This window comes from Neopelma chrysocephalum, unplaced genomic scaffold (assembly GCF_003984885.1).
Source record: "Neopelma chrysocephalum unplaced genomic scaffold, ASM398488v2 Primary Assembly neopelma1_76, whole genome shotgun sequence".
Lineage (NCBI taxonomy): Eukaryota > Metazoa > Chordata > Aves > Passeriformes > Pipridae > Neopelma > Neopelma chrysocephalum.
The window spans coordinates 8,580,953-8,598,116 of record NW_020897737.1 but is presented as its reverse complement, the minus strand read 5'-3'; the positions used below and the strand labels follow the sequence as shown (position 1 = coordinate 8,598,116).

At 34.8% G+C, this 17,164-nt stretch overlaps 1 protein-coding gene across 12 annotated transcripts in view; it reads left to right on the top strand.

The window, feature by feature from the left end:
* The window catches only part of DMD (dystrophin), a 1,013,774-nt gene that overhangs the window by 276,530 nt on the left and 720,080 nt on the right, over window positions 1-17,164 (top strand). For all 12 annotated transcript variants that reach the window (XM_027688940.1, XM_027688937.1, XM_027688948.1 and 9 more), the window contains 4 exons: window positions 4,203-4,353; window positions 8,160-8,279; window positions 12,908-13,009; window positions 13,106-13,213. In XM_027688940.1, coding sequence (XP_027544741.1) covers window positions 4,203-4,353; window positions 8,160-8,279; window positions 12,908-13,009; window positions 13,106-13,213 — 481 coding nt within the window. The remainder of the gene's footprint in view (window positions 1-4,202; window positions 4,354-8,159; window positions 8,280-12,907; window positions 13,010-13,105; window positions 13,214-17,164) is intronic.

Here is a 17,164-nt window from a genome sequence, read left to right as displayed (position 1 = left end):
TAGGGGAGATACATGATCTTCTGAAACAGCATCTTATCATCTCCTTTTTCCATTGGTGGAGATGAAATATTGGTCTGCATGGGCCTACTGCTCTAGAGAACAAATATTGGGCTGTGTGTCATTGGTCTGACCTAATACGAATGTGTTATATTATGAAGTTCTCTGTGGAACCACTCTGGCCTCCAGTTGTTTTCAGCTGAGGGTAACATTGAGATGGAGGCGGTTTTGCATATTTGGTAATGTACTATGAATTTTATTCTTTTTTTCTTCCGTCTATTTATACAATATCCTCTTGAATCTGTTAGCATCCATGGCATCCTTTGGCAGTGAATTCCAAAAGCCTCTTACCCAACGAGCGCTACTTTTTTGAGGAATGGCTTATTTTAGCTTGTTTGTCACTGGTAGCTTAAGTGATTCCCTCTAGTAACTCTATTAGAAGTGAGAGTCAACAGTATATATTTCCTTACTCTCTTCATAAATATATATTGAATATATTTGGTTATTTGTCTTGCTCCTCTTTGAGCTTTCTCGAGTTCTACCCTACCTTTTTGGAGTTGAGGAGTTTGTCCATAGTATTAAAAAGCAAACTGTGATTTTCAACAATTGCATGACATTACTCTCTTTTTTGCAGTATGTTCTTAGTAATTCCAAACATGATTTTCTTTTCGGCTTGCTACTGAGTATTGAGATTGTTTTCTGCATTTCATCTTTCTTTGACAATAAAGAAAAGAGTTTCAGATGTTTCAACTTTAACTTATTCTAGTTCTATTATTTTCTTGGAAAGAAAAAATCTATGATGCTTTGCTGTAGGGAGTTTTTACTTGCCATATTTATTTTCATTTAAATCAACACATGCTAGTAGCAACCTCACCTCTGTGAGTGGTACTATGCCTACACACTCTACACAGTTAAAATGTCCTTTAACACCAATTGTTAAACTTACCTCCTAGATTCAGCTGTAGAACATTGCTTGGGGAATTGAATGATCTAGTATCTTTTGAAGCATGTCATATTTGGACAATACGAATTTGGTAGAGGACATAAAATGATATGAGCTTCACAGAGAATTTGATGCTACTATTTAATTTCTTATAGAAAAAAATTCTGTGATAAATTCAATGAAATTTGGCTAAGGGCAAGAGAAAATTTCTCAGGAGCGACATTGCTTGGTACAGCTAATTTTGACCTATTGGTCAAACCCCTGTGATTCAAGCACCAGCTATAAGATTATGAATAGCTTTCATGTCACAATATAATATATTTCTAGGTTATTATACATAATTTAAACTCTCAGGATCCATCTTCTGCTTCAGTTTAAGGCACAATCTTCTGAGCACATTGCTATAATCTAGTCCCTAAGGCAACAGTGACATGTTTATCCAAAGAGATGGTTTTTGTGAGGATGAGACTGTCTGACCTCTTGTAATGGTAATAGGAAATGTAACAAAAGGTACCACACTTTATAGCACAGGGCAAACAAAAGCAAACAATCAACAGGGAGAGGAGAAAGATATTCTGATAAAGGGTACTATAAAAATGAAAGCGTCTTAGGAAAAGTGATTTTGTAGGTCAGAATGTCTGAGGAAGTTTGTAGCATAGCAATGCCTTTGTGTAAAAGCAGCCCAAATTGGATTTCCCATGTATTGACTGTGTATTGAAAGTATTTGACTCTTATAGCAATGCTGAAGGAAAACAGCCTGTTTTTTGGGGTTTGGTGTGTTTTTTTTTTAATTTCTTACTCCTGGCAGTCCCCAAATAGAATTTTCTAAAGTAAAGCATCTCAGAATGATAAGTATACCACTGGAGGGGGAAACAGTGCAATTTATGACTTTATAGAGAATTCCACAACTTTTAAAACACATTCAATTCAATGAAGAAGTATTTTTTTATTTGAAACTTGTGAGAACCATACCATAAACAGAGGTTTAGATAATCTCCTGAGGTATATAAGTATTAAAACCTCTATCAGATGTTTATAAAAGTAATTTGAAAACCAGGAAGTTCCTGGAGAATGGTAAGAAAAGAGAAACATTCTTTTGCTTAAGAATAAAATGTGATTATTTTATTTTCAAGTTTATGCTTCTTACTTCAGAATAAGATCATTAATCATATAATAAGTATTTCCTCATGTCTTGGTTTTCTTAAATTCTCTTTAACAGATTTTCTGTACTGTTTATTTAATTTATTGCTAAGAGTATATGTCTAGGATGAAACATTGTACTTTTTGCCTATAATAGCTTACTTTAGAACATCAAGTAAGACAATAAAATACTTCAAACTGAAGGACTGAGATGTGAGATCACTAATTCCTTGTGAACCATGGGCTATATTAAACCAGGGTATCATCTTTCTATACTTTATCTGTAAAGAAATAGAGAGATTAGAGTGGAAAAGACATCATATGAGTCGTCTGGTCATTTTGATCTATAATTAACACATGATTTCCATTTATAAAACACCCTGAAATCATAGCACATCACAAAGATCCATGACAATATGTTCTTAGAAAAAAAAACTTGACAGAGATAATACAGAAAAACATTACTGTTTGATATCTCCTGTTCAGAGATTTGGATTAATTCAGCCCTTCCCATTTCATGTTACCTTTTTTTTTTTTTTCTGTGTCTCAAGTTCTGTTGAAGTTCCAGTTTCTGCTTAAAGTTAGTTGTTCCTGTGATTTGTTTGCTTTGGTCCTTTGCTTCCAAGAGCTGTTAACTGGAGACTTTAAAAATTGTTACTGTCTCTAGAAAGTAACATAGCTTCACAGAGATCCAAATGTAACACCTGATGCTGCCGTTTGGGACCAGAAACAGGTGTAACTAAAACCTTATTACAAAACAAACTTTATAAAAAATTTAAATTTGTTTGCAAGACTTTATTTCCATAAAGTTGCTTCATCTTGGTGTCTGTCTGCAAGCAAACACCCTTTCCTGTATCCACTGGTCTGCATTTGAAAGTATGAGGAGCAGCTGTGGTCACTTGGTCTGTTCAGCCTGGAGGAGACTGAGGGGAGACCTCATTGCAGTTAAACCTTCCTTGTGAGGGGAAGAGGAGGGGCAGGCACTGATCTTTTCCCTGTGGTGACCAGTGACAGGACCCGAGGGAATGGCCTGAAGTTGTTTCAGGAAAGGTTTAGGTTGGATATTAGAAAGAGGTTTTTCACTCGGAGGGTGGTTGGGCACCAGAACAGGATCCATAGGGAAGTGGTCACAGCACCAAGCCTGACAGAGTATAACATACACTGACACTACATACTGTAAAATATACTATAACATATATTATAACATATAGTCTGATACTATAACATATAATGGTTTTACCAACCTCAGTATGATTGAGGACAGTGACTTTTGTCTGTCAAATCTAAATTAAAAGTTGTATCTTATGTGAAAGATGGATAACACAAAATGCTGTTCTAATTCCATAGTTCACACATTAATTTAAAAATGCTTCTGATGAGATGAAGATTTTGTTTAGGAAAGTTTGGAGAATTTCTAAAGAGGCAAGTATAAGGGAAGGATTTGTGATGGATTTCTGGTCAGATCATTCTGGATTATCAAAATACTTTGATTAGGCAAAACTGAAGTATTTCCTGTTTAATTCTTCAGAACTTTCTCCATTGAATAACTGAAAACTTACTATTTTTTTCTGTTTAATATCCTAAATTAGGGAAAGCATGGTAAGGTCAGCTGCCTGAGAGTTTTCAAAGTACTCATAGTAGGTGACACAAGCTTTAAAAAATCAGGTAGCAGAAATTTTGAATTCCAGCTCTAACAGAAATGCAACTGGAGGACAAAACTTAAGAGACAGGATATTGTATGCAGTATTCAGAGACTAAAAAAAAAAAAGCTTCAAAACTGTTTGTCAAAATCAAAACTTTTTCAACAAATTTTCAGTTACCTCTTTCGTGGAATCACAGAATATGCTGAGTTGGAAGGGACCCATCAGGATCATCAAGTCCAGCTCCTGGCCCTGCACAGGACACCCCATGTGTCTGAGAGCATTGTCCAAACACTTCCTGAACTCAGACAGGCTTGGTGCTTTGACCACTTCCCTTGGGAGCCTGTTCCTCTTTGAAAGTTTATATTTTTATTCTACCTTCAAGTGTAGCCGTGTGAAAATCAATTGATATACAGGGCAGATGTTTCTGCCTGTTGTTTTCTTAACGTATAAATTGTAATTATAATTTCTTTGTTTTAAAGTTTACATAAAGTTCTAATGGATCTGCAGAATCAGCAGCTGGCCCAGTTAGCTGACTGGCTGACAAAAACAGAAGAAAGGACAAAGAAAATCGATTTGGAGCCCCTAGGTCCAGATCTAGAGGACCTAAAGCGTCAAGTAGAAGAGCATAAGGTATGTTATGGTGTGCTTCCAAGGGCATAAAAAACAAATTCAGTTTTTGACATTTTAAAACCTCTACTCCTGCCATTAGAGCATAACAAAGTAATATGGAATCTTGGTTTAATATTTATTGTTCTCTACAGTTACAAGCTTTTGTAGTTATTTTATCACAACTCTGAGTTTTATTCTGATATAAAAAAAAATTACTTCCTTTAAACATATAAACAATATACTAGAATATGTGAGGCAACACTAACATCCTTTATTACATGGTACAATAAGAATATATCAGATTTTTTAACACCTGTGTTTTCTTTCTTTTTGCATGTTATTATTTCCCTTTGCATGTTGTAATAATGATGATGCAGTACTCAGACTGCATAATCTTGTTAGCACTCCTGGGACTCTGAATATGTATTTGTACAGCACTACTTTCTAACTGTAGAAAATACTTTTTAGTAATGTATTTGATTAATGGAAAATAACAAACTCATAAATGGTATGTAAGAGAGAATTTGACCAATTTCTTTCCACTTTCCATGAGGGTAATTTTTTATTTGGAAAAATTGAGATCTGAAAAGAGAGAGGCTATATTGTGTGTAATAACTTGGTTTCATTTACTGCATTAAATTTTCCTGCTTCATATTAATTTAAATTCTAAAATAAATTAAGATACGTATCCATAGCACGTGGTGATGATAAGGAAACACAGAAAAATAAGGAACAGAGATGATTTGTGAGGTCATGGAGATTTAATGTGATAACTTGTTAATGTTTCTACATCAGTGGCTCAAAGCAGTTCGTTTCCATAGTATCTTCAGAGATTTTAACACCTGATGCTTCATGGCCTGTGTCAGTTCTAGTCCAGGTTTTAGAGGGCAGATGATCTGAAAAACAATTCAAACTGAAATCAGCTTTTACAGTTCTTTTACAAAGAGGTCAAATGCTGCAAGACTTCATGATCCACCAGTGTGTTAAAGATGATTTGTTTGCATTCTGATTAAGGAGTGCTACTGAAGAAGAATACAAATTCTGCAGCTCCTGCTGCTATTTGTGCTATCTGTCCTTGCCCTGTGAGGAGACAAAGTATTTCAGTATGTGGGTTTGCTAGCTAAGCACGTGTTCTGACATTAAATTTTCTTTTTTAAAAAAGACAGCAGGTAATTATGAAATGGTAATTAGGGAAAGAAACGTGAAGGATTTTGAATACATGAGTACTAAGACTTGAATAACTTTATTTCTATGCATTTTATGCTTAAATATTAACATAAAATGTAATCCTTTTATTTATGGAATCTCTTTATGCTGCTTCTTTCTAATAATGAGAAAAATGTGTGTCTAGCTTGTATTTGAAGATTCTGAGTGAAAGCATTCATAAATCTCTCTTCCACATACTAGTTCTTCATTCTTAGCATGTTGAGTTAGTCAACATTATTTATTTATGTGTATTACTTTTCAGATCTTTTTTTCTGTGCAAGAGACAATGTAGCTAGTATGCTGGAAAGAAATTTTAATTACATTTGTATTCATTTATTGTTTGTCTTATTCAGAAGTCAAAGAACAAGGTGTTTTCCATTCTTTCAATTATTGTAAGAAAGTTCATTTAATTTTATTGCATGTTATATACAGCAAAGTTTCTCTGCTGGGTCCCTATAACTAAAAAAAAAAAAAAAAGAAAAAAAAAAGGAAGAAAATCCTTCAGTAATGTGTATTGGGAATGGTACCCAACACTCAGACCAGACAAAGAACACAACATTCATTCACACTTCTCAGCATACTGCTTAGTTCAGAAATATGTGAGCTTAATATTTTGACAGTACTGAAAATTTTCTGAATGGGCTGAACTCTAGAAGATTTTATGTCATTAGCAAGGCACAGAGTTCTAGTGAGAAGTCTGTTGTAGTCAATATGTTTTGGAATGGTAGTTAAACATTTCAGTAAAGAACTATTGTTTTTTTGCAGTAGTATTTTATGTATTTTTTTACTGTTGCAACTATCCCTTCCTTATAATAAAGGGAGAAAGCTACTTTTCAATAGAAGTCTGAGGACTACTGAACTAAGTCAAATATTATATTGGAAATGTGTTAATTAAAAAAAAGTGTGCTTTAAATTGAATTGATTTTATTATTCCAAATTATTGTTATACAATTTATAGTTAATAGATTTTAAAGTTTCATTAAGTTTCCAAAAACATCTAAGCTTTTTAATGCTAGGATTTATAGTACTTCAAATTAATTGAAAATGTAAAATGAGATACTTCTTAAGTGTTCAAATAGGGGTGGATTTGTCTTTGGGTACTTGGATGACCTAGGTAGATATTTTTATTCACTTTCAACTACATTAAGTTGGAGTTGTGTAAGTTGTTATCTGATAGATAGGAATTAAAAGAAGTGTGGAGTTTTATGAGTTTCTGTTCTTGCTATCTCCATGTATCAACATTTATATCCATCTTACGTTTTAAGTCCCTGAAAATTTACTTTCTCTCTAACAAGCTCAGAAGAACTTGTTAGAAATTTCAATTTAAGTTATTTGAACAGAGTATGCTCTAGCCTCGAGATTGCTCTTCGTAAATTCCTGTTTCAACAAGATCCTGAATACAAACAATTTTCACCAATTAATTTCATGGTAAAAATAGACACTTGGGTTATAAAAAACAGTCTTTTACCTCAGGGTAAATTGAGTCTGTCTGAGGATTAGGTAATGACTCACCTTTCTGGTTCATCTGTTCCATGACTTCTCAAGTCTTTCACGATGTGTGTGAGACTCCCACTTCCAAAGTGCCATCCACTCCTGCAATTGCAGAGCGTTGCTAACTCTGGTTTTCTTCTGGGATGCCATCTGTCAGATACTGACTAACCAGGAAATAAAAGTCACCTTGTCTCTTGCTGTAGTCTTGCAGAGCAATGTATTTATTGTTGTATGGCTTAAACAGGGGATTAAACCTGGGGGAAGCGAGCTGTGTTATACCCTCTGATCCATTAGTGCTCTTCCTCGATCAAGTGCTGGGTCATAAAATGTTGAGAAGTCTAAATTCCAGGGATGACTCTAACAATTATGAGTGCTTCATAGTCCTTGAGAATTGTTTTATAGTCTAGCTCTCTGAAGCAAATGGTAATCACAGGCATGAAAGTCAGAAAAAGGAGGATTCTTATATTGCCTCAAAGGCTATGCCCATGAAGGAATTAACTCTGAAATATGTGGTAAGAAATGTACACCTTAAAAACAAAATAGTGTGTGAATTCCTTTCCTATTGCTTATAACCACATTTTTTTTTAATATTCAAATAAAAGTAAGATGTTTTACCAAAGAGGTTTAGAATGCATGACCTTATCTTCAGCAAGGGCTTACTTTTCATACCTAAGTGAGCTACTCTACTTGAAAAAGCAGCAGAAAACAGTGACATGGTGAAATTCAACATAGTTTGTAATACAGCCAAGATTTCTATTATGACAAGGCAAATGTAGTTAGCCATGTTATTTTTCAGACTGTAACTATCTCACTATATATATACTAATTCCTAGGATGCACTCAGCTGAAGTATTCAGGCTGTAATCCAGGAGTTTGATTTCCCACATTCTTTTGTTGATTTGAAGCTAGAGTCACCCAAAAAGTGTCAGGCAAGATACAGATCTGGATACCTCGGGCTTTTTTCAGGGGAGTGGTATGAGGGGTTCTCTCAAGTTTTATTTACACAACACAGAACCCAGTAATGTAAAAGAGTGGTTAACAATTGGAAGTTAAAATGCACATTTGGGTTTTAATACAGAGTATTTTCTTACTTTGAAGCACATTTTCTAACACATATCCTTCAATCACAGGCATTTCAAGAAGATCTGGAACAGGAACAAGTCAAGGTGAATTCTCTAACCCATATGGTAGTGGTGGTGGATGAGAACAGTGGAGACAGAGCTACTGCTGCACTGGAAGAGCAGCTTCAGGTAATGACTAAATGACAATGCTTGTCTCAAAAACTTGAAATAAGAAATTTTAAGAATAAGCAAAACCAAATAGTGAATGTGTACAGAACCATAATTCTTAGGCAATTAATGGTTAACAAGAAATATTAAGATTATTCTGGTTTTTCTAAAACACTTTTTTTGGGAAAGTCATCATTTACTTCCCATTATTTTTCTCATGGACATGTTTCTTAGGAAATGAAGGGAACAATCTCAACCAGTCCTTAGTTTCATTTTTCTGTTTCAGTGTACATCCTTTTCAGTATTTATGTTTTTTACAATAGTTTGTCATTTGAATTTCGTATGAGAAGACTTTCTAGAGGACTAGAATAGGGAGAATTTAGAAATTAGCAGCAACACCTTTGCAATCCAAATCTATTCTAAACTGCATTTTGACCCAAAGCCTAAAAAGAGAGAAAACCTTCCATATATTTTATTTTCTAAATACAATTAATTGATTATCTTTAAAAGAATGACACATTGGAGATACATTTGTGATAAACCTAGCAAGATATTCTAAAAGTTTATCAAATATTAACTTGCTTATAATAAAAGTTTAGTATTTCACTTGCATCTTTAAAAAGTTGCTATTACTGTATTATTTTTATTTCAACGCTCTTACTGTAACTTCTGAATGCAATTAAATGGATAATTAATGTTGAGATGCATTGAAGGAGGATTCTCTTGTGTTGGTGGTCAGATCTTCAGGGACACTGTTCAAGAGGAATCACAGTACTACAACCAAGATTTCTTCTATTCTTCTCCTTCAGGAAGGAGAAAGTGCTTTTCCTTTATTTTGCCTCATTACCTAGGAAAATAAAAATGTTGTGGTTTTTGAATCATTAGAACCCAAGCTTCCTCTAGAGAAGTTATCAATACGTTCAGCTGGAAGGTAAAGCTGTAGCTATCTTAAATCTGGCTAATTTGGGTACTCAGCCCAGCCAAGGTAACAATGCAGCCTCTACCGATCCATAATTATTACTTCCTTTTAACTTCACCTTAAGTGTTAGAGCTGTGGTGTACCTGCTCAAGATATTCTTAACCTTCCAAAATTTCTTGCCAGCTCCTTGTATACTGTTCAGTGGAATAAAACAAATCCTTTGCAAAAACATAGCTCCAGAAGCTGAGCTAAACATGTAAAATGTGTTGACTGCTGGCAAACAGTATGTTCTTCCACGAAGGCCTGGAGTAAAGTATAACAACAAAAAAAGAAGAGAAAATTGCGGATGGTATTTGATATTTATGGCACTTCATGAATTAGATGATGTACAAATGAGAATTTTTAATTGTGTGAAATACAAATGAAAGGTTAGTGGATTATTAGATATTTAATCTAATTCCACAACTTCAGAAAGACATCTGAAGAGTTAAGAGCACATCAGGTGACACAGCTGCATCACCTATTATTACCATAGTTGCAAAGGTACCATTTTATGCTGTGCAACTTCTGCGGCTGACCCAGATTACAATACAACCTGAAATGGAACTCAGACATTACTACAATACCTTAAAGAAACATAACGAATGATGAGTGTAAATGGAACACAGTGGAAATACACCTTTTGTAACTGTAATAGTGGAGAAGGCATCTGATATTGGGATAAAGTGTGCCCAGTTGTTACTGTCTTTGAAAAAGTATATTCCTTGAAAGATGCTGGCAAGAAAATTGCTGAGGCCCCTCATCTGCAACACATGCCTCCTTTGAGCGGAGCATGGGGTGGTGTGTGACAGTCCATCTGCTGGTCTGTCCCCTCCCTGAATCACACTGTCTTACAGAAGAATCTTAAAGAAAAGCCCGATAATCCCATTGCTCTGGAAGTCAGAGAAAATGTATCAAGATTGTAGATGTTAATACAACCCAAATACAGATATAAAGCTATGGGGTTCAGAGTGTTAGGGAGGTGTGGAAACTTTCATATTTTAATGCCCAGGAGAACTGACTTACCACAGACCACCTACTATCCTAGCAAAATATTGCACCTCTTTTTTTGTGCACAGAAGCTGTTTGGAATTCTTTTTTTTCGTATCACTTGCAATCTGAATATAAGCACAGGAGATAGAACATGTTGGCAGGCACGACCATTAGAGGATTTGACAAAAAGCACAATAGAGCAAAGTTCAAAGCTTGATTATGTATCTGTCAGTCTGATTTGTAAAAGCAGAACAAAACAAGAGCATGCACTGTCAAACAAAAGAGCTTAATAAAGCCGGCTCACTGAGATACTGGTCAGGATCAGATTTGGAAGAAAGTGAACAGTTATTTCCATGTAATAGTCAAAGATGCGTTTTCCAAGCAGGTGTAATTAATTCAGTTATACCTTTCTTTTTGAGATGGCGATTCCTGAAGTATTTTCATATATATAAGTATCTATCTCTATATTTTTGCAAGTGTTTGTATAAGAAAATTTTTAAAACCTGAAATGAACTTTTAGAGATTTTAAGTCTCAAAAAGGATGACAAGAATCTATACTGACCTCAAATGAACTGTATAGAAGTTCTTAAGTTCTATTACATATGCAAAAAAATATCTATTTAAGAGGCAGTTAATAGCATAGAAGCCAGAAGTGTCCTCTGAAACAAATTATCCATAGAAAATTTAACCTTGCTTGGAAAAATAAAAGTAAACACAGTTGCAGTGCTTCTCTTACAAACAGCTGTCGCCCCAAGGTACTTTGAGAGACTACAGCTAGTCTAGGTGAGCGTGAATATTAAAACTACTTTTACATTACATTGCTTACTTAATATATCAGTATGTGACAAGTTGAGAGGGTCTGTTTATGCTGCTACTGTGAACTCACTATTTAGTCTTATAACTCTGAGATCCCAATTAAACTCAATCCAAAGATTTACCAAGGCAGCTGCGAAGTAAGACTCAAATCTGTATTTAGTGCTGCATAATCAAAGGACTGTACTGGCAAATCTGTTGCTGTAATCTGACTCATTTCCACAGGAAAAATGTGGGATATTATCTTCAGCACAGAGAAATGGCTGGATAACGTACAGAAGCTGTGAATGCAGGGAGATTTTTTCCTCTAATTATACCCAGCAGACAGCAGGTCCCTTAAGGACTCTTGTGGACTAGCTCAAATTAGAGGCTTCCCCAGGCTTCAAGGGTCAGGGTCTGTGCTAGAAAGAGATCTGCATTAAGTGTATCAAATGCTGCTTGATGGCTTATTCCCCTGCTGAGGGAAAGGAGCTGAGAGTGTAATTTACACAATTACATATTCATATTATTCAGGGTACTATCCTTTAAATGAAGATGATGTATGGGTAGTTCTTGTAAAAATACGGCAAAATAAGTGAGGAATGTTAAAGAACGAATAGACTATTTCAGTTGGCTCACTGAATACCTATCACAAGAAGTTATCTCCTACAAACTTCAGGGATTTCCAAGACCTGCTCATACCTGGGAAGTTGAAATCCCACATAAGGACAAGGGCTGACTTTTTACTTTAACGTAAAATTTTTGAAGCAAATTAAATTGGCTTTCTGAAATTTTACCTTTCATTTCCTAGAAAGTGAAAATAAAATTTTTTATTACTGGTAGAAAATAGAGTACTAATTTCAATCTCTTAGTTTTAAAAATCCACCACTTTAATGCTGCGTTTCTGCCAAAATTAAATTATAATCTCTGTGGAAAATATGTAAATATGAAAAGTATAGAATCGTATAATATGTCAAGTTATAAGGGGCCCATAAGAATCCTAAAGTGATTAAATAAATATTAAATAAGGAAGAAAATATTATCCTTTTGTCCGGATGTCCTTTTGAAGTAGATGAAAAAATAAGTATGCAGTAGCATAGAATATCTTTCAGATTTTATAAGGGGAGTTTTTTGTTGGTTTTTGTTTGTTTGTTTTGGGGAACAGATGAATAATTTGCATATGATGCTCATGGGAAATTAAGTCATTGTAAATCATTGCAATAAATGTTTTATATCCTGTTGCTCTATCACAGCAGTATTATATATCCTCCTTCAACTTAAGCATTATTTAATAAAGGCTAGTAGGAATTTAAAAGGAAGTAATAATGTTTGATTTCAACTAAAATAAAGGAGAGAGAAGAAGGTAGTGTTTTGTGTAATTTTAAAATGTATGTAATAGCATATGCTACAAATACCTGGGAAACCTGTGCTGGTGTTTTAGCCTATAAGTTGGGGTGTTTTCCACTGCAATATTTTAAAAGAGGTAGGGACTTTGATCAACTGCACTGATGGTGCAACTTAAAAACCAAATAGTTTTTTGCTTTGACCTCATCTTTGAACCATCATAGTCATGTTTCAATTCGTTATGTTTTGGGCATCATAAAGTTTTGAAACAGAGGGGTTTTTTGAAAGTGTAGTACTAGAGACAATAGAAAACTGTGTCTGTGGATTAGTGTGAAAACACTCTGGTTTAGGATCTATTGTTCTCCTATTCTTTCAACTTTGTTTTTTTTTTAAATAGTGCAAAGATCCATTTCAGTTTGATATGCAACATATTTCAAGGGCATAAGAGTGAAAAAAAGTGAATTAGAAAAGTGTTTTCATAAAAAAAAATAAAGAGTTTGCCTTGCTTAGGGGGAAAAAAAAAGTAAACCAATGCAAACCTTTATTTTGTGTTTCTTTCTAGCACTTTGGAAAGCGATGGGCAGCAATCTGCAGATGGACGGAAGACCGATGGGTCCTTCTGCAAGATATTCTTCGTAAATGGCAGCATTTTGCAGAAGAGCAGGTGAGTAGTTTTCCGCAGTTATAAATTGGAATGTTCCTCAAAATATTGCACTAGGAAAGACCTGACTGAAGCTTTTTCTCTCCAATTTAATTTCAGTGCCTTTTTGATGCGTGGCTTACTGAGAAGGAGGATGCTGTGACCAAAATTCGTACAACTGGCTTTGAAGATCAAAATGAAATGCTGACCAATCTAAGCAAATTAGCTGTATGTATTTTTCGTTCTTCCATTTTATATTCAACTTTCTTAATCTGACTGTGAATGCACTTGGTTTTATCCCACTCTCAGACCATGTGGTTTAATGGAACAGCTGTTTCATGCTATGGGAGTGGACATTGACTCTTGTGGATGGAATAGGTTGGTCCATAGCCTTGCTAATAAAGGAACCAAGGGATACAGATGTTTTTCTTGATTGCCTCTTAAGTCAAAATCTTATGAACTAAAATAGAATCTGGGTGTCTTAAAAATATGTATACTTTTATACTGAAAGTTTCTTTGTTGATACTGTTGGTATATATGTTGTGTGTGAGATGGAGTATATGTGCAAAGACATATGAGTAAGTACTTATCATAAAGCAAACCCTGTTTTACGTTCTTTGAACTTGAAAAAGCTAAAGGTTTAAAGTTGTGAGATGTTGAAATTAGTATTACTTCGCAACTAGACCTCAACATCAGAAATCTAGTTACATGCATAAAATGTGCCCTTTTCAACATGTCCTCTACCTCACTCTTCAGGAAATACTCTGCCATGCATTGTCTTTATGGAGGGAATATAAGTCTGACTGGCCTAGAAAGATGCTGTGCTTGTAGAGGTGAAAAACTTGTCACAGCTTAGACTTGCCAATGGTTTTACAGCAGTAAGACATTTGTAAAGAAAATTATAAGATATGTGCTATTTTTGCATGCAATGATGAATGTCTGTGCACTTAGAGGAAAGGAAACAGTCATGTCAAAGTTTTGGTTAAAATAGGTAAATTATTATTGCTTTAAAAAGGAACATATTTGATAAACTTCTGTTCAAACAGAAATATTTTTTTTTCAAATGAGGGGGAGGGAGTATCCTAGACATTATTTCAAGACTTGTTTTTACAGCTTACTAGAATTTTTAAGGAATGAAGAATTCTTCATTTATTATTAATGACCCATTATTAATTGTTTGTGAATAATAATTTTGTTAATAGAGTTATTAATAATTAATTATGTATTATTATTGACTATACATATCTTGGTTATATATATCTAAGGCTCAAACTTAGGTTTTCAAAAATTAATTTAGGATTTATGTCTTTCTCATCATTCTGTATTATAAGCAGAAACACTCGGGCTTTGGGTCAATAAAAATACCATGATGTGTCTGAAGTTTAAGTGATGTTTTTAAAACTTACTCTATTTTATCCTCTCATATACAAATGTATAAATTTTTAATAAAGTAATCTTAGAGATTGACTATTTAATTTCTAACTACATTCTATCTGGTCCAGAATTCGCAGTAAATGATTGATTCGTAGAATGACTAAGTAGTTATTATTTGTTGATTTTTTTTTCTCCAAAGGTCAAGACCCAAAAGATTGACTTAAGCATAATCTTAAGACGCTGTAATTATGCTACTACATGTAGGCTTCTTTTCCCCCTCCCTTCTTTTTCCTTCTGCAACTCTTTAAGGATTAATAAAAATATGCATTTAGAAATACAGACAGTGGATTTTGATTAAAGATTACTTAGGATTAAGTAAACTTCTTTCTAAAGGAAAGAAACTTCATATAGTCAGTTGTTGCCTTGGTGTATATACTTCTTGGAAATTCTAGGAATGTTAACATGTAAGCAGTCTCGAAATTGACCTCAAGCCAGGCTTTTACTAATGCATAACAAATTAGAGGCAACTCAGGATGCTTTAGAGCAACTTCATGAAGAAAAATGTATTAAAAGAAATTCAAATTTATTCAGTAAATTAGTTCCTTTGGATTTCAGAAGGTTGCTAGAGGAAATAGGTACTGAGGGTTGAAATGTTTATCACAAATTGTGAAGTAGCAGACTATTAATGGTTTGCAAGAGTCAAGGCTAGAACAACTTTGGATACCTTTCAGAATTGCTTGAAAACACAATGTTAAGAGGGAAACATTTGAGTAGTATTTTCATAAAGTTGGTTAATGAAATAAATACAGACTTTTATGAAGTTAAAATTATTGTGCCAGCTTAAATTATTAAGCATTATTGTCATGAAATCATTGTGATCTTCCATGCAACTGAATGAAAAACAGAGTAAATAAAGTGATTTCCCCATTGCTCTGAACCTCAACAAGAAGCATGTCATCCTTAACAGGTGGGTTTATTAATACTGACTTAATCTTTTTACACGTGTGACCTTCATTTTTTTACAAACAGCTGACTCATAATGCAATAGTTTAACTATTTAAATGTTGGTGGTATGCTGGAGGAACACTACCTCTCCTGTGTCTGATTTGTAGCAGAAAAAACATTGTTTACTTTGCAGTTCCTCTGTCAGGTTTTAGATCTAGTAGCAGTCATCTCCAAATTCCAGTGAATACGTATTTTTACATTCACACAATGCCAAATTGTCAGGAGTTTTGTATATGAAGATTTGCTATTTTAGTCTTGTCTGAATCACGGGGAATTTGTGCATGACCCACATGAAATTTTTTTTCACAGAATATGTTCTTCTGCTCTTGGACTGGCTTTTAGAAATAGGGAAAAATGGGATCCTGCTTTCCTGACCCTGACGTGCACGTCAGGCCCGTCTTTTGGTGTAGTTTATTTTGGACGTAGACATGTGTTTGAATGTAGTGAAGGAGAAACTGTCACTAAGAATCACTGTTACAACTAGGCCAGCTTCTTCATGAATTGTAAAAGTTAGTCTGCGAGGCAATGAAAATATATTATTTCAATAATATGAAGATGTTTATATTCTTAGTGATATGATAGTTTGGTCCCTCAACTGTTTAATCATTTCCAGCAAGAAATTACAGCATTACTTTTTCCTGTAAGACCTTAAGAATTTTAACTTTGATATTATGGTATGGCATAAGAACTTCCAGTCTATTTTTATTGCCCCTCTTGTATGTAGAACTTGGCAAGATTAAGGTCTTTTTCTTTAGCCAATCTCTGAAGCCCAAAGGAAATTTCTGAAGGTATTTTATTAAACTATTTAGCATTATGACTCTTGATTTGAAATTCTACAGCCCTCCCACAAGGCCCTAAGCATTCTGAAGTGAAATAGGTCTGTTGAGATGCTGTTCACAGTATGAAAAAATAAAATGACTCTTACATCACATTAATGTCCCCAAACTGGAGCCTGCTCCAGTGTGGGCTCTCCACAGGGTCACAGCTTCCTTCAGAGCACATCCGCCTGCTCTGGCATGGGGTCCTCCCCCGGCTGCAGGTGGATCTGCCATGGAGCTCCATGGGGTGCAGGGGCGCACAGCTGCCTCACGGTGTCTGCACTGTGGGCTGCAGGCAGATCTCTGCTCCGGTGCCTGGAGCACCTCCTCCTTCTCTGGCCTCAGTGTCTGCAGAGCTGTTTCATGTTTTTCTCACTCCTCTCTCCTACAGCTGCTGCACAGCATTTTTACTCTTTCTTAATGATTTTACCGCAGAGACACTGTCAGAGTTACTGATGGGCTCAGCTTTGGGCAGTGGTGGGTCTGTTTTGGAGCCATCTGAAACTGCTTTTATCCATCACAGGGGCAGCTCCTGGTGTCTTCTCAAAGAAGCCAACCTTGCAGCTCCCCTGCTGCCAAAATCTTGCCATGTAAACCCGGTACAGATGCTGTCTCCTTTTCCCCTCGGCATTAGTAGTTACGTTTTCATTATTATTAGAATAAATATATTTTGAGCAGCGTAGCCATTCACTCAGTTCTAGCATTGTGATAAAATTGATATCAAGTCAGATTTCTTTTTAATTTACATACTGGATGTGTAATATCTGTAAGAATTTTTGTTCAGATAAAATTGGTTTTCCCAAGAAAATTTTATGTTTTACTAGTCTCCAGTGGTTTGTTTCAAAGGATTTATTCAGTATCTGTATGTGAAAATTTATCTTCTTTGTCATTAACTCCCTTCTGGGATCTTCTTAGTCTAAAGGTCAGAAAAACTGTTTAGTCTTTACTACTTTGTGCATATATTAAGATTGACTTTTCTCCT